The sequence below is a fragment of the Netta rufina genome (assembly GCF_964035555.1).
Source record: "Netta rufina genome assembly, chromosome: 1".
NCBI classification, from domain to species: Eukaryota; Metazoa; Chordata; class Aves; order Anseriformes; family Anatidae; genus Netta; species Netta rufina.
Window position 1 is genome coordinate 29,157,746 of NC_140123.1, and position 18,778 is coordinate 29,176,523.

Sequence of the window (18,778 nt, forward strand, 5' to 3'; positions counted from 1 at the left end):
ACAGGTTTTCCTAGACTATGACATTCCCACTCAGATGAAAACAGCAGACATGAGCTCACTCCACCTGTACTCTCAGCTGGAGAGAGGTGAGGCACCTTCGGTTCAAAAGTCAGAGAGCTGTGCCAGCACAACACTTGCCTGGACTAACAAGCTCCAATGAGAGGCTAACAAGCCTGCCCCAGCAAAACTCGGTCCTTCAGCCTGCCTGCTGCAGGCTCTCCTCAGAGGGAGGGTAAAGTAATTTCAGAAAAATGATTCAGACTGTCACAGGTCACACGACTTTTTGAATGCTAAGTGCTTCATCAGCTGAAACGAACTACTGAGGAAATAGAGTAAAATTTCAAACTTCAATTCAAAAATACTTTCAGATCCTTAAAAATGAATTCTAACAGGAATCAAGGCGTTTTGCTATGATTTAAAGATAAATGGACTCTCACGATTTTTAATTTATTTTCCTGTTCCAGAACTCAGCTATGAGAGATACATGAGCCAACCTTCAGCAGATCAAAGGTAAAACCACGGAGACGCCATGGATCAGCCTGCCTGCCCTCACAGCCTTTTCTGCTACTAGAGGGCAATTTTTCCATGCAGTTCAGATAATTTGTGCTACATCTCCTGGACACTGAGGATTTTTTGGTTGCATTTTGTGCATTGTATTCTCTTCTGATGTATACACAGTGAATCAGATGTAGGCTGGTCTCAATAACACAATATCATGAGGAAGATTTACATTATGGAAGTGGCATTCATCTGCTCTGGTTTCCAGGTCTGAGCTACTAACCCCTCTGCTCATTCTACAGCTGGGGAAGAGAGAGAGAGACATCATCTAGGAGGCCATATATCCCAGCATAATAACAAGTAGAGGTGAGAGGAATTGTTCTTTTAATGTACTCTAAAGGATGTCCAGGTTATCTAGCTCACATTTAATTTTCAGGCATCTAAATTAGGAATCCCTGAGCAGCAACAAAAGCACAGCCCTACTTCAAGATAAGGCATGGATATGTGTGTTGTATGGTAACTTATCCCCGGTGGACAGCTGATGTTTTTTCATGTTGTTTGCTACACTTTTTCCAACTGATCTGTTTTACTCCTTATCTGCAGGGAGCTTCCTAGACACGAGCTATGTACGTACATAAAATTACATTGGTGCCAGGAGAAAATACTCGCTAACCGAGAATTCAGCACAATGAACTATCTGGGTCATGGGCTTTTTTCTGTACAGAGGGCATCTAGTACATTAGGATCCTGAACTAAATAAGGAAGTGTACCTGTTATTGTCATGCAAGTAGTTAATGTATAACTAAATGGGCACACACACTGGCTCCCATCACAGAGATGTTATTGGACATGTCCCATTATTTACCTGCTTGATCGCAGTGACTCTGGTTTGACAGATTCATTTACTGAATTAGCTATTTTGGTTTTACTCCCACAATCTGCATGCACACAACTGAAGAAAGAATCAAAGGGCCATACCTGTGGGGCATATCCAGGAGGCACATAAATAGTAGGCACTGAACCATTTGGGGACATCATTGGAACCTGAGCAGGACCTAAATGGGTTAAAAAAAATAGTCTCAAATTATTAAATGGTGCGGTACTGGAAGTTCAAAGAACATACTGAACTGCAAAGTCTCTGTGAAAAATATACAAGATAACATGGATAAACAAAGGCAATGAACTGTACAGATAAAATTATAGCAAAGGGCACTCTTAGAAACATGAGACATTTAATAAAAACAGGAACAAAGTAAAAAGTAATTCTCCAGTAGCTATTTCTCCTTCCTTCTCTGTCAGCTCACTGAAGAACTTTTGGCAAAACTTCTTGGCATGTGACAAATCAAAAGAAGTGTCCCCAAATGAAGAGGCAACTTTACTACAGAAACAACCAAGCAAACAAAAAATTAGAAACAAAATGCTAAAATCACATAGTATGCAGTTAAAAGTTGTAAATAAAGTTATTTACTAAATTGCTGCTCTGTTACTATGGGCTCAACACCTAAAATGGCCTCAGTACCATGGGAATGGGAGGTGGCAAACAGGGCACCAACTTCAAATCTCAGGGGAAAGAAAGCCAGTGTTTTTTTACAAGCCAGTGAGTCTACTCCTACAAATGGTAAGGAGTTGTGATACCACAGTGATCTTTGTACCAAGCAAGCCAGAAAGAACAGAATTCACAGATTCTTGGATAAATACGACACAGTGGAGATGTGTTAAGGTGGCATTTGTAGATAAAGCACTGCCTGGAAAATCTGGTACCTTCAAAGAGTGCAGGGACAGTGTTACATGCTTGGGTTTTCAAAAAACTTTTGACAATCTTTCTCAAAGACTCTTTAAGAAGTAATGCTGCCTTGAGTTTAAAAGAGAAGAAGGCTTCTCATGAGTAACAACTAACTGGACCAAGGACAGGAAACAAAGATGAAAAGTAAGTGATCAGCTTTCAAAGTGGCTGGAGTGACCAAAGGAGTACCACGGGCACGCAAAAATAAATCTGTTTGATGCATTAACATTGCTGGAAAAGGAAATGAATGCCGAGGTGACAAATTCTTGGTATGCACTCAGAGAGCTGCAAAGGATCTCAGAGCACTTAATGACTGGATGATAAAAATGAAGAAGAAATCGTGCTGCTATGTGCAAAGCACCGCACCTGGACAAAACCAACAGAACTATTTATTTACAGAGTTAAGCCACACATTAGCTGGAAACAGATTATGGATTTACTGTGTGTATTTCTAAGGAAAAGCCAACTGAGCTGTTCGGTGGGATTTGCAGAGGGAAAGAGAACACAAGATCATCACTCACAGAACTGAGTACAGGCAGAACGCGTTACCCTAGGGTCTAACTTTATGCTGGCCCTCGTAACAGTGTTTATCAGGGAAGAATCAGGAGGCCAGGATTCTTCCACCTGAAGATGGAGGAAAGGTAAAAGGGCAAGGAGGAGAGAAATAGTAAGAGACCTACAAAAATCACAACCTGCCCCAAAATAGGAGGATGGATCATTTACACTTTCTCACGTACAAGAACCAGAGGTACTAAATTAGATCATCGAAGAAAAGGTTTAAAGCGGAAAAAGGAATTTCTGAGGAAACGCACAGCTAAGTTTTGTAACTCACTGCTTTAAGAACACTGCAGAAATGAAAGGTTAGGTTCCCAAGCTATTCAACAAATTGAAGTAAGTCATTCACTAGGAGCTGTAAAAAAATAATAAAAAATTACTTTTGGTTCAGGAGGCTTGAAAGAAAAGTTATTTCTGTGCATTTGACCGGTCCTTACGCTCTCCCCTTTAGTATTTGGTACTGGTCTCTATCAGAGCCAGAGCATTTGCATAGGCTACAAGAGGGACTGCATACAGATGTCCTTATATCCCCACATTTATCCAAAACAGGAACAATTCCTGGAGTTTAATTGTTAATGAGAAAATGAAACAGGATGTAATCTAACTAGGTTCTGTGGCATGATGATGAGATTGGAATACAAACACCCTTGGCTGCATTCTCTAAATTTCTAACTCAGTTTAGACTCTACCAAAAGCATCACCCCAGCTCTTAGTGAACTTTCAACAATACTTCTTCTGAAAGGGTGTCCATAGTTCCACTTTAACATTCGATACACTGTGCTAAGGTCTGCAAAAGAAAAGTACAAAGCAAATGCAAGGTGCATTTTATCGTACTAGCACATCTCGTTCTGATAAGTGTGAACTTGACAGCAAAATAAAGGTAACTATTCCCAAACGCCAAGAGTGGGAAAAAAAGGAACAAAAAGCATTCTATAAAAAATGAGGCATGTAATCAAGCTTGACTCCATGTGCTATGGGGACTCCTTCACAATAGGATAAAAAAGTTTTGGAACGTGTTACCTAAAAAGAATCACAGCCTTGTTCTTGATGAAGTGTTAACCCTCAACAGTGGGGAGAAAGGAGAATTTTTAAGAAGGAGGTCTTAATCGAAAGATTAACTGAGCCATGTAAAAAGCAAATAATAAGAGGTCTACAGTAAGCTTTACATTGAGAACTGAACCTTCCTCGGCTTTTTGCTCAGGTGAAACTCAAAAATGTTTCAGTTGAAGTTTCCCCAAGTACACAGTGCTGAATCAAATGAAAAGTGGTCAAACAAGCTAAGAAGTGCTTTAGAGCATTATCTTAAAATAAATTCCAAAAGGTCAACGGCAACGGAAGCGTATTTATTACAAGATGTCCTTCAACCAAATAATGGTTTAAATTAATTCTTAAATAAGAGGATGGTTTTTACACAGCTTGTATCTCATATAGCGTACTTGTGGTTTTCATAATGAATACAAGAAACCGAAGCTGTCATTAAACTCAGTGTTTTCAGTTATGTAAGTTTCAGGTAAATTGAGAATCAAGCCCACAATTCCTTCAACTTTCATATCAAGCTCATGATGCTGGGAGGATGAAGGAACTCTGACACGAATAGCCTGCTTCTTTGTGAGCTGGTGGGTATTTCTGTGCTTTGTTGCTGGTGGTGTTTTAGACTGTTAAATTTAGACAACATTATTTGGGTGCTTAAAACAAAAAATCGGGTCCAGGTGAGTGAACCATCCTTCTTTCCAAAGAGCACTCATTGAGTGCTTTAACTTTCTGTCTGAACTAACGAAAAAGCAGCTATCTCCAATCCAGTGCAAAGGTTGATCCTCAAAGTCATTCTCAGGATAGATTCCTAATCTAGCAGTCACATGAAGGCAATATACGAACCTAAATGAATGTATCAACTTCGAATGGAGTCAAGTGAGCAGTTTGAAAACTTGCATCCTAGCTTTAGCCTTTCATGGTTCCAGAAAAAAATGAAAATATTTTTAATATTCAAGATTACGTCTGATACATTTTTGATAAGATTTACGAGTGACTGCAGAATGAGGTTAGACTGAACAGGAATATTTAAGAGAACAGAAAGCACAGGAACAGAAGTTGACAAAGTTTATGAAAAATTTTAATGGATACCGGGTGTTTGCAGCAAAGTTATTGGTTTCTTTGCGGAAAGCACATTGGCAGCTGTGAAACCACGAAGCAAACTTCCATGTCTTTAAGGATAAAATGTTAACACTATATATGAGTAGAAATACATTTTTCCCCGTTCCTCTATTTGAAAACAAAAAAATGTGAAGATCTTGGCTTTAAAGCAGGATTCTCAAGCTCTCAGGTATTGATTGGACCGAAACAAGACAAGGCCAGTGTTTTACCATGAGAGGTGGCTGGTTAAAAAGCACCAGTGGGGAGCAGCCTCTTGAAGTCCTGCTAGACAAATATCTCCTTTTCTCCACCGCACCTAAAGGGAATTTTCTTCCGCCAAGCCCCTACGTTGGAAACGCTGATGCTTTTAAGGGGAGGTCTCACATCTTCTAACTTACTTCAGGTAAACAAATCCTCTCGGTACAGAAAGGAAAAATACCAATAGTGGGAGGAAAAGAAAAACACCAACAACGCGCCACACAGGTGTTTTATGCTTTATTCCTGAGAAACGACTTAGCAAATACCACAAAGCTTTATTTAACCCGAGACGTTTCAGCGTACTTCCACCTCACCTGCCTGAAATCTGCCATCTCACTGCTACGAAAGGTAAAAGCGAACAGGGGTGGGATAAGCAAAAGCCGTCAATACGTGTGTTTTAACGACCTTTTTGCGTTACGATTTTTTTAAAAACCCCACGATAAGAACCGAGACCCCTCACACAGACCCCGCAAACCCTCGGGGAGGGGTGGAAAGCAGAGGGACACCGAGGGCTCCCCCCGCCCCGGGCTGCGTGGAGCCGCTCGGGGCCGGCCCCATGGCTCGGGGCTCCCCTCAGCGCCCGGCCCGGGAGCCCGGCGACATTTGCAGGGCCGCAGCCGGCGGTGCCCTTCCGGGGCACGGCGCTCGGAATGGCCGCCGCCGCCTGGAGCCCCCCCCCCTCCCCGGCCGCCCTGAGCGGCGAGGCGAGCCCAGCACGGCCCCGCACCGCCTCCCCCTTCCCTCGGGTCACCCCTTACCGCTCATTTCGGGCCAAGCCAAGCCGAGCCGAGCCGAGCCGAGCCGGGCCGGGCTGGCGGCTGCTCCCCGGCGCGCCGCGGCGGGCGGGCGGGGCGGCGGGCGGGGCGGCTCGGCACGGCTCGGCTCGGCTCAGGTGCGCCGCGGCCTGCGGCAGCCCGGGGAAGGGATTTTTGTCCCCTCCCGGGTTTACTTCAGGGTTGTAGCAGCCACCTGGCCGACCCCTGTCACCTTAACGAGCAGTCAGGGTCACTGCTCGGGCTAAAAGCCTTCTGTGGGGTTTACCTGTCACCTCAGGAAAGGGGGCGCAAAAAGGGCGCCCCGAACAAATATTCCAAATAAATGCTTTTTCCTCAGAAAGCCGCAGCTTTCTGGTACCGATTTGTGCTTCGAGACCGATCCGTGCGGGTAGCGCAGCTCGCCAAGGCGGCTATACTTAGCGCGAGCGGCGATGAATCACCGCCGGCCCCAGGGAGGCGAGCGGCGTTGAGGATTGACTGCGGCACATTAGGTTAACGGTGTCTCCACAACCCAACACCCACACTTTGACATCACGCCGCCGACGATAGGCATCGCTGACGCAAGCGCTGCCAGGCTGGAATACAAAGGCCAGGGCAGCTGCAGCAAGCTGACGTCGCGGCACGGCCGGCCACGCTGCGCTCAATCAATAGTCCCAGATGCCACCAAGAGTTGCGCCGCTCTCGCTCTGACTTAACGGCCAAGGCTTCAGAGTTTTATTTTGGGCTCCCAGCAGCTAGATAATGACAAGAATAAAGCCGGTTATCGACAACAAACGAGTGGTCTCTGTTTGGCTTGGGAGCTGTGCAGGGAAAGCAGGTCCGGATTGGTACTTCAGGTTACTTCAAGTGTCACAAGGAATTGGGTGCTTTGGTTTTAGTAGGTGCAGTGCAATCAAAGCAAGTAATAACAAAAGAGAAAAGCAAACCCAAAGCTTACTGCTAGGCCTGGGCTGGGGAAGAGGTGCAAGAAGGAACTGGGAGCACCACAAGGATAGGGGCGGCCAGAAGACTTAAGTTTTCAATTTAACACATTCCTTATGCTCTAAATTCATCCTGACCAAACAGTCCCTTCCCCCACCCATCTGTCTACTTTTGTCATCAAGGCTGGGGAACAGCCGCTGACAAAGCAGGAACAGCGATTTAAATATATTAATTGGCTACTAAACTCTATCAGTGGGCTGGAAAACGCGTGGAAAAACAAGGTGAAACGTTCATGTCATTTTGTTTAAAAGCAGGGGAAAAAACATCAGTTTCATGAATGCAGACTTTGGAATAATGGATAAGAGCTGAAAGCCATAAAGCCTAACTACAGTATTTCGACAGATTCCATCCTAATGAGATCTTGAGCTTTCCCATGAAACCATACATATGTATTCAGAAAAAAAGGACACAAAATCCCTTCTCACAGGCAAACGTGCGGAGATGACAGATTCCCATAGCACTTCATCATTAATACAGCTATCAGTTTTCTTCTATAATGGCCTCACATATATTCAAAGGACAAAGGTAACAATGGTTTCTGTGTTCACATATTAAACGTGCCTTCATTCCAGCTGTATCTAAACAATGACCGCTGTGCAATTTTGTGATTAAAAAAAAAGAAAAAGATTGCAAACTCATGCCTTTGAATGGTGCAAACTTCTCATCAGGAACTGACACGTGGGAGCTTGCAGAAGGATGATTTTAGTCTTTCTAGATACTCCAATAATAGAAAGTTTTTATATGTGCTTTGTGAAGCTATGGAGGAGCACAGCAACCAACTCCATCCTACTTCTGTTCAAGAAATAAGTAGCAATAAATCAAAGATGCTAAAGTGGAAATACAATACAGATTTTTACTGTGCAGCCTAGATTATTAAATTGTTCAGCTTGCTTTGCTGTTTTAGGTTTAGACTAAGGGCAATTACTTAATAACTGTGGAAGAGTTATGTCAAAAAATTATGTTCTCTCTCCCTTGTAGTCTTCCAATTTAAATATCAGGTGAACCGTAAGTCATTGCATTTCAAAGGGAGTCAAATGCGATACACCATCCTTAACACACAGAAGCTTTGATGAAAATGTTTTTATTCTTAGCAGTAAGAATAATTTGCACGAACTGCACGGCGTATTTGCTCAGCTTTTTCTCAAAGAGAGTAATTTCCTAGCATTTATGCTGCTGAGCAATATTGATCTGCAACTTCTGCAGACTAATATTTAATATCTGTACATAATGCTTAGTCATTTTCCATTTGATTCACATGACTCAGGATAAACTACAATTTAATCATCTAACAGTAGTTACCGCTAGAATTTGTGCATTTTTGATCATTTTTAAGCTGTTTGCACTGCTGACCAGTAAGTAACAACAAAGTTAAGCTCTACTATTGATAACTGGTTGTAGCTAAGACGTGAACAGCACAAGCGAGTCTCAACAGCCAGCAGTTGCTGGCTTGCAGACAGCAGCTTCTAGAAAAGAGCACTTTGGTTTGCAGAAGAGAGATTGTGGAAGGCACAGGCATTGACTTCAACTTCTTTTCCTCTCAGGCTGGTTGTGCCAAAAATTAAATTATGTAGTGTAATTACTTGTAAAGGCCTTTTTGGCACCATTATATTCAAGTTATTACACTAATGGGTTATTTTTTCTCTACATACTTACCTGGCTACGCTGATTTCAAACTAGAGGGCAAAATTATCTGGCATGTTCTGCTGTTTCAGAAGGGGCACTCGGAGAAGCCCCTTCTCCTTTGCATGAAGTTCTTAATATTCCCACCACCAAGTTACATGTGTGTATATACGTGCATATCATGTGTGTATATATATTTACAAGATGTCTCTGCATATAGATAGTGCCTAAGAAAATCAACAGCATACGTACAAATGCTGAACCATTTTTACCAAATTCCAGAGTAGAGTATTTCAAAACAATGGATGCAAATATACGAAAGAATCTGCAGATATGATCAAATTGTTTGTGCAACCTGTGCTTACTAGAATACATACGCTGACAGAAACTTAAGCAAGAAATCAACACCAGAAAAGGCTGCCAAAAGAATATTCAGTGCCCAGCTCAAACTTCGATTTCTATCCAAGACAGACAACTCTAAAGACATACTTTTGGAGTCTCTGGAATCTACTAATACTGTGCACTTTCATTTGAGAACCTCTGAATTGTTTAGGCTTCAAGGAAATTACTAGACGAACACAGTGGATGTTTAGGTGTTCTATTTAAAACAAAACCCAGCAGAACAAAAACTGTGATGATAACACACTTCTAACATCTGAAATTCTTCTAGTATCAAAACCAAATCCCACACACGCCTTTCTGTAAAGGGACCAGTTTGGGAGTGTTCATTCCTAACTGAAACAGACTAAAACTAAGTTAGCAGGACATGAGATATCTCAGCTTCCCATCAGGGCAAAGAAGAGACAATCCAGTGATCCATTATTCTGCAGGATTTAGCAGAAAGAGGGCAAACCAGGGAAATCCAGAATGACATTGGCTTCACAGCTACAGTTCTTACCAAAGGTAAGAAGTTGATGGTAACTACGCTGATTTGAAAAACAGAACGAAACAACAGCTCCCACTGAAATTTTGTTCTCGAATGTAAATGTTGCATTAACTAAGTGAGTTTGCTGCTCTGGTCGGATGAAAAGGTCTTCTGTAAAACAATGCAAAAAAATGTAAATTGGGTTCAGTCCTACAAAGGCTTCTTTTCTCCTCATACTCACCACATAAAATTATTTTTATGCCTAAATCAGAGGTGCTTACGTGACTCCACCAACATAACGATTCTACCAATAATCCAGTTCCAGAAGAAAACATTCAGATACAGGCTTCTGAACTCTGAAATAAATTCTGAAATAACATTTTATTACATAGTTCTGTCTCAAACCATGAGGGAAGAAAACACTCCCTGAAGCTGACAATTTGAAAGGAGACATTTGGTAATGCAAAGTCCTTCTGTCATGGTACAAACTGTAGGGAACAAGCCTCGAGCAGACAAATTGCACAATAATGGCATATGACAAAAAAAAAAAAGAGACATAAGACCGAGCTGAAAACATCTGATGTTACACACCTTACACTTTGCAACATTTACAGCAAACATTTGGCTTCAGCAGGGTGATTCACTGGCTGCCTTGGAGGACAACTCTGTGTTTTGCACATTTCTCAGGGAGCCACCTCATAGCAAACGACACAAATCATTAAGCACGGAGCAGATACTTGGTTCAGCAGAGTCTATCAAGTTTTCTGAGAGGAGATTCCTACTGCCAGGAAAAAAAAGAAAAAAAAAAAAAAAGGTCTTCCTGCTCAGTTAGTGAACTGATTTCTGTGCTGTGTGCTAACCCCCAGCTTGTCCCAGACTGGGAGAGTGCCAAGGACACCAGACCACAGAATAACCTGCCTTGCAAACACTGTCACCTCTGCAGAAGATGGGCCACTAGGAAACCAAAGTGCAGCACACACAGCTCCCGTCCATGCTACAGGCATAGTGAATTCCTCTGATCAAGTTGCTAGATGGAAAATACAAAGCCAGCCTTTGGAAGGGGAACAAGAGCCCAGAACTTCACCAGAATGTACAGGAAATCCCTATGGAATCCCCATTACACCGATCTAGAAAGGCAGACTGCCTTCATAAGTGGTTTCCCTCTAGAACCCTTTTTTTGGGGGGGGTGGGGGTGAAGATGCCCATTTCCAAAAGACACGGAGAGAAGCCTAAACTCAGGACGATAAAAACCTCAGATCTCTATTCTGCGTGCGTGCTTTAACCAATTTAATGCTTGTACTGTTTGCATTTTAGGACAAACCAAAATACAGTGGATACTTCGAGATACAGCTTGAGTAAACAACTAACCTATCTTGCCTTTTGGAGAGAGGCAACCTTTACATACTGTCTGTATATTGTCTCTGCTCCAGTAGGTCTTTGATATCTGGTTTCTGCCTGTCCCCCTGCGGCCTCACGTTTTGTACAATTACAAGGCCATAGGGAATTCCGTGGTCAAAACAGAAGCAACGGACTCCACGTGCTTGCTGGGATTAGGTTGTGATTCAGTGGGTGACCTGTGTTGCCCTGGGACCTCTGCAGTGAAAAACTTCTTAAATTAATACTAATACAGAACACAAAGACCCTGAACATATCCTCTTATGATAATAGTCACTCATACTTTTGTCCATCTATTCAACAATAAAAAGACAAAGCTATGAATACAGATACAATGGGGGATGCTCTGAAAAGAGTGGAAATAACTCAAAAACTACAGATCTTGATAATTCTTTATAACACAGTAGGTGGCATAGTATTTAAACATTCAGATTAAGACTTCTGATTTTGCCGATGACTTAAGGTCAACAGGCAAGAACTTCCATGTTCAAAAGGCTTTGCAGAAATTCGGTCCCCAATTAAATAACCCCAATTCAGGGTACGTATTAAAAAACCACTGATGTTCTCAAGTTAGACTTGGTAACACAGAATGGCACTATGCTTACTACCAGCACCTGTGGCCTCTACTGCAACGAAATGTTCCTGTTATTTCTTAAGATCACAGCATACCTCAACTAGTTGCCACTGCAAACCTTACATTTTACTGTTGATAGTGACAATGAAGTGTATATAGGGTCTGGTTTAGTTAATAAAAAATCATCACAGGCTAACTAATGAAGTCATTTTTATCCTTTAAACTTGTTCTAGCATTTGAAACTACAATGTGACAAAGGCCCCTTCATTCTGCACAATGAACTCTCCACAGATCCCTTCAACAAGGAATTATTTTCTCCGTATCTCAAACAAGTTACCAGACAGGGAAAGCATGTAAGCACAAACATTAAAAGTGTCCATGACAAAGGTTGTTGTTGATAGAAAGCTTTCATCAAGGTTAATAAATATGTATTATCAGAAAGAAAACATCTGCTAGAGCAGTAAGCAGGGACCAGACAAAGATAAGCTTGTGCTGTTGCAGTGTTCTCTTCAAACTCAATTTGCTCTGTAACCAAATACTTTTTAGAAAGTAAAATACCTACTGCTTTGGCAGCCAAACTGAACTCAGAGCCAGAAGGAACTATGTAAGGAATCTACTTACCTGTGCCAAACAAGAGGTAAGGGATGGAGCAACTAAGTTGGCTCAGACATACCAAAAATTGTCATGCCAAGCCAGATGAAAGGGAAAAAGGACACGCTCGTACAGTGGAGCTCCTGACCAAACGTTATGTATGGATCAATATATCCCTCTTCTAAGGAGAGGAGACAAGAAAATTGCTTGATAGCTGGAAAGTAAACGTGTCCTTTGTGCCAAAACCTTTTTATTGCTTCCCTACCGTCTGAGTGTAGATCTACTTTTTCTGTTGCTGGACCATCAGGGCTAAAGGACTGAAAAAGACTTCATGAATCAAGTCCATTCACCTGCAATCACAGCTTCATTCCTCTTCCCTATTCTCATGCATCAGGATCCATCACAGACGGACTGTACATAAAAGCATTAACACCAATCTTATAAAAAGTCAGTTCTTTCACCCCATATGTCTCCCACTGGGACACTATTCTAGAGCATCGCTCCCCTATGTAGCCAGGAGGTTTCTTGTAATTAGATAAAATGCATTCATAGCCATTTGACATCCACTTGGCTCTCAATAAGCTCTAGCATTAATTTTATTATTACTTTTTAAACCCCTCGCGTTTACCTATCTGTTCCTAACAAAACTCATTTTTAGCCCAACAAGCCAACCTCTTCCAGGGTCCTTTCATAAAACAGACTCCTCATTCTTCTGAATATCTTAATCTCTCTTTTCCACAACAGCTGGAATCAGTTTCATTTCATCTTTAGTAAACACGAATGATCAAAATACAGTTAAGGTCTCAGCAGAATCCTGTAAAATCCAACAGAACATCCCAAGCTGTACTTGCAATGTCTGCTCTGATGCATTTTATGATCACAGTAACCTTTACAGATACATTACACTGGAGATAATACTTATCTTGTGAACCAAATAGCTTGCCTGCTTCCTCCTCCTCCTTATAAAGTTGCAAATGATGAGATCCCCATTTATAATTTATTAATCTTATGCAAGACCTTATACTGTATATAACTGCATTTCATCCAGTTCAGGGGTGCCATTCAAACAGCGCTCCTTTAAGCAGTTGATGCATATTCTTGATCTTTTACCACTTCTGAAACACAGATTCCCTAGGCCACTGGAGTTCCCTGGTTCATCAGCTTAGCTGAAATACCAAGTATTTCTGGAATTATCTTGATAGCTGAAAGATACCTGAGTGCCTTAGTTACTGAGTGGCTAAGAAGGGATATATTTGCATTATACTCTAGCTGTACATCATGCTTCAGCATTCGATCCTTTCCTATTTCCTCCACAATTTAGAACCTTAAAAAAAAAGACACTACATGACTAAGGTTATATTGAATCTGCTGAAGCTCTGTAGAGCGACAGGTCAAAACCATTCTGTATGATGCTTTGAATTTTGCTGTATGGAGATGGGAAACACACAGGCATCTGGTCTCAAGTCTGTCGTTCTTCACACCTGTGTTTTCTACTCCTTTTATTTGCTTTCTACTGACCTTCACATCTCCAAAAGCCACGTCTTACACAGACACAGCCGTACCTGGCATTCAGCCTCTTTTTCCATATGGCATCTTCCCAGGCACTTCAGAGCTTCGTCTAGTTCTGTGAAGCTGCACAGAAATGTTTACCTGCCCATCTGCTACTTGTCCAGACACAGCAGCACACCACCACCATACAACGGGAAGATCCAGAAACCTGCATTTATATGCTCCTGAGAAAACCCAGAACCCAGCACCCTTCCACTTATGCTGTCACCAAGATGAGACTAGATTCTTTCCCATAAGAAATAAATAACAGACCTGCTTTTCAGATAAGAGGTTGAGGCTCAGCAACTGGAAAGCAACGATAGCATATTGAAACTTTATGAACATAATGCACACTTGGAAGGCTATTACGGCCAAATCAGTGCTCTGGAAGGTATGTTCAATGTCAGAAGATGAAACGGAAAAAACCTACAGATAAAACTGTGTGGGTATATGAGTAAGATTCCTGGTCTAATATATGTCATATATTCTGCTTGAAAGGAACGCAAGAAAATTTGAGAGTGTATTTAGCTATAACTAAGAAAAAAGATGGGGTATTTCCAAGGTACCTTTTCTTCCTTTCTTATGCAATATTTTTATTAAGAATTGGAAAGGTGCAGCGAACATAAAAACACAAACATGCTATTGAAAAGGCTACACATATATGATGTCAGATTTACAGAGTAGAAAAGCACTGATCTAACGCACATGGGCTAGCAGTCCATAGTAAAAAGCAATCAAACCATCAATCAATCTCAAAACCTCTTTGCTTGCAAGTACTGCTGTATCTGTATCTATTTGCAGTACAAATATGGGAGTGGAAGTTAAGCTCACACTAGGCAGTCTTCTGCATCTTTGTTCAGCCTTTGTTAGCAGCTGATGAGTTAGATGACTTTCCAGTTTTAACTGAGCTTAAATGATCGATAAGCTTAAACTGCTTTTATCCAACACAACGGTTCTGTGCTTGATCACCAAACAGGAAACAATAAATGGCAGGTTTAAGAAAAAGTGAGAATAATGCCGACTGAAGTACGTCTGTTATTTTCTAAATTCACCTGTTACTTAGGAGTTTTACTGAGATGCCTCTTCCCTGCAGAAACCAAAAAGCCCGGCTCTGTCAAAATGCCTGAGGGTGTAACACAGTAGAGCACTTCACTTTAAGACAGTCTCTTGAAAGACAGCATTCAGCACAACTTCTAAGAAAACAGAGAAAAAGCAAAAGGCTGACAATTCTTTGGAGACACATCTTTCTCCTTCCCTTTGTTGTTGTCTCCAACTTTAATTCTGATTCTGAGAAGGGAGGAATTCAGTATCAATAAAGTACAGCTCCCTGACCTAACAGTTCTTTCTCTATTTTGGGACTTTCTCTCGCCCATGGTCCTGTTGTGGTTTTTATTCAGCACATTCTTTCCACTTCAAGTGACCTGTCTGTATTTCGTAAGATTTTTCTACAACTGTTGCAATGCATTGTTATGAAATGGTCATGACGACAACCTTCGCTATCTTATTTATAGTAACGTATTTGTATGTTATTGAAACTACAACTCCATATTAAATCCTTCTATGAATCATCTATGAAGTACTAATACAACCTATAGGTTTGGCATTTATATTTCTTATTCCAGCTCTCTTCCCCCAGCCTCTATTTCCTTATTTTGGAGGCACAAGCAGACAGAATCTTCCTGCAGGCAGAAAAGCTGCTATACCTGAATCCTCTCCATTTAGGTACTTCTGAAATATTTACATCTAGCCATACTTCCTTGACCTGAAAGATCTGGAGGAAACATAGCAATAAAATTCTTGTTAAGAAGTACAGGCTGTCCTGCTTGGGTAGGATCTATCTTTTTTCTTTTTTAAAGAGGGTGGGGAACAGACAGAATACAAGTTTCCTAAGTCATTGCAACTGAGATATAACAATGTAATAACTAAAAGTTTTACGAAGCCCATAGGAAATTTGAAAATGGTGTTTTGAATCACTGAAGAATGTAATATATGTAATAAGCCATCTTTTCTCAACAAAACATTGGGCTATAAGAAAGTTCTTTCCTCAGCTACTTCAGAAGGTACATCCATCCCAGCTGTGAGTAAAACAGTCAAGATTATCCAAGGGAAATCCAACATACACTGCATGAAGATGGGCCGTATGTCCAGCACCAAAGGGGAAGCAAGGGTAAAACAGCCAGCGAAAAGGCTACTGGAAAAACAAACTGAGAGCAGGCGCAGAAAGTAAACCATTCACTCACAGAACAGTTGATTAATCAAAAAGGAAGGAGGCTGTAATCTGTCACTCCAGTAGCTCAAACACCATTAACTTGAGAAACTTCTGTAAGTTACCGGGCGCTGCACAGTCACTTGAAAAAATCTCAGGCAGTTTGGATGGTGTGTCCTAGAGCACCTGCTCCAGAAAACTGCATTTTTTCAAGTCGTGGTGTGACAAAGGCCTTTTCTTTGAAAAAAAAAAAAAAAAAAAAAAAAAGAAAAAACAACAGCACTTTGGGTAGCTGTATTTACTACCAGTGAATCTGGCCTTTCAAACTTTATTTGAAGACCCATGTAATTACACTGTTTCTTAATGGCTTTAAGTGGCTGAATAGACACACTTGTAATTGGTCTTTAATTCAGGGTACACAGTAGCTATTTATATTTGTGCACAGCTAGCCTATGTGCTCGTAATGGCCTTGTTACCTTCCTCCCTTTCTTCCTTCCCCTCATTTGGATAACAAACTGCTTCGGATGTGAAACAGATTGCTGCACGAATGTCTACAAAAGGAAGAAAGCAAAGGGAAGTTGTATCACCAGGATTTCAATGAGGTTCAAACGTGTCACGATCATGTAAGCCATGCGAGCTGACAAAACCTCGGTCGTCTCAACAGTCAAAAAAGACTGCAACTGTCATCATCTAACTATTAATAACGCATGCACTGCCGTATCTTTCGGGCCATGTGCTGCTGATTCATCCATTAGGGGAAAAAAAAAAAAAAAAAAAGCAAAACTATGAACAGAATAATAATAATAAAAAATCCCTGGATTCAGAGTTGCAACATTCAGATGGGTATTACATTCTGGCAACAGAACAGTATGTGGACCCAAGCAGACAAAGCAGTTGCACAGGTGAAAATAAAGGGAAATAATGGGAAACCAACCTCCAGGTCTCCTTATACAGGTAAACTCTGTAGAGAACAACTTTTAGCATCAAAGGAGAAAGAGGAAGCATAGAGGCAGGACAATGCTGGCATCTTGCAGGCATCAGTGGGAGCCTGCTCGGCCTTGAGGAGGTCTGGAAAAATAGCAGCTGGGAGAGCAGCTCCCCAGCCCTGGAGATGTTGCTTTCCTTCACAGCCTGCCACCCTTCACAGCTACCGTGTGCCTGCCCAGGAGATAAGGCGGCCGAGGCTGCTCTTTGGAGTACAAATAGAATAACAGTAAATCAAACTTAATTGGAAGTTATTTCTTCGTTAACTTGAGGCCTCTGATAGAAGCCTGAGCACTTTCACAGCTGCAGCTATACTTCAAGGATGTAGCAAAACAGCTTGGATCTCAAAGGGTGGAACTATAAAGGAACACCCTGGGGGCTCATCTAACAATTTGTAGCATTTCAAACAGATGAGACACCAGGCTGTATTCCTACTGTACATATGGTTAAAGAAGATCTAACAAACACAGTGCTTCGACACAAAGTTGTAGCCTTTTCATTTTTATGGAGCCCAGTAAAAAGACAGTTTAAATACATTGTTTCTTAGTTTCTATAAAGCACAGACCATTTTTCAAGAATTAATCAGATAAGGAAATTGAGTAATGCTTTTCTATCTGGGGACAGTGGCTGATTCACCAGAGGGCTGCACTGCCATCACGAGGGACATCAAGCCCATCAAGAGAGGCGATCCTTCCCCTCTGCTCAGCACCAGTGAGGCCACACCTGGAGTGCTGGGTCCAATTCTGGGCCTCCCGTACAAGAGAGATGTGGATGTGATGGAAGGAGTTCAATGGAGGGCCTGGAGCACCTCTCCTGTGAGCAGAGGCCGGGAGAGCTGGGACTGCTCAGCCTGGAGAAGAGGAGGCTCAGGGGGATCTCCCCCAGGGCTGGGAATCCCCGCAGGGAGGGGGCAAAGAGGCCGCAGCCAGGCTCTGTTCAGGGGTGCCCAGCGCCAGGCCAGGGGCAGTGGGCACCAAGGGGCAGGCAGGAGGCTCCCTCTGAGCACCAGGCAGCACTTCTGTGCTGGGCGGGCGGCTGAGCACTGGCCCAGGCTGCCCAGAGAGGCTGTGGGGGCTCCTCCTGGCAGAGCGGCACAAGGCGCCTGCACGGGGCCCTGGGCACCCTGCGCTGGGGGCCCTGCTGGAGCAGGGCTTGGGAGAGGTGACTTACACAAGTCCCTCTCTAGCCACAACTATTCTGACATGCTGTGATAAAGGAAAAAAAAAAAAAAAAAAAACAAAAAGCTATTTTCATGAATTATTATGATTTTATTCAACAAGATTTCATCCAATTAAGATTCAATGTTATGAGCATAAGTTACTCTAAATAGCATCTTCAATTAAGATCCTAATAAGTAAAATGTTTTTTGTTGTTGTTTTTTTTTTTTTTTTTTCAAACTTCTTTGCCTGTATCTCTGATTCAGTTCCAACAGCTAATCAACTTTCTTCTTATGTTAGAAACTAACAAGAGTTCCTGTATTGATTTACCCCTCCTTTTGCTTCATGAAGCACAAGGCCACTTCTTTTCCATCAGTAGAACAGTCAGGGAAGAAAGCTGATGACCTGCTTACAATGCCAGGGGACTTAATCTTCTCAGACACAGACCCATCAAGCTTAACATCCTCTACAGAGGACTCATCCAAGTGGTTCCAGACTCAGACTGCCCACACTAGCAGCTAAATCTCAGCAGCATGAGTTAATGATTTACAAGCCTGTGGGCAAGACATTGCTGACTGCAGTCATGGGAACCGACTTTTAGGTGCATTCTCCAGTTGCAACCAAAGGCCTCAACCCCATCCCAACGTGTACCTCCATGTAAGATGTGAGATGTTAGATGCTCATGGAAATGGATGAGTCTGAACAACCGAAAAGCAAAAAGTTCAGGGCAAAGACATTCATTGTGGGTACAACTTTGAAACAATGCACTCAAATGAGATGCTTTCAGGATGTAGCCTGCCTTTTTTCAGTTTCGAACAGCCAGGCTTTAGGCCCCAGGATGGAGACATGTCATTTAA

The 18,778-nt window shown here is 42.1% G+C and overlaps 1 protein-coding gene across 4 annotated transcripts in view; it reads right to left on the reverse strand.

Moving 5' to 3' along the window:
• Positions 1–18,778, reverse strand: part of FNDC3A (fibronectin type III domain containing 3A) — a 115,348-nt gene that overhangs the window by 48,507 nt on the left and 48,063 nt on the right. For 3 of the 4 annotated variants that reach the window (XM_084297986.1, XM_084297985.1, XM_084297987.1), the window contains exon 4: positions 1,477–1,553. In XM_084297986.1, coding sequence (XP_084154112.1) covers positions 1,477–1,553 — 77 coding nt within the window. Of the gene's footprint in view, positions 1–1,476; positions 1,554–5,982; positions 6,060–18,778 lie in introns of those variants that run through there. The other variant, XM_084297988.1, reaches the window with a different exon arrangement.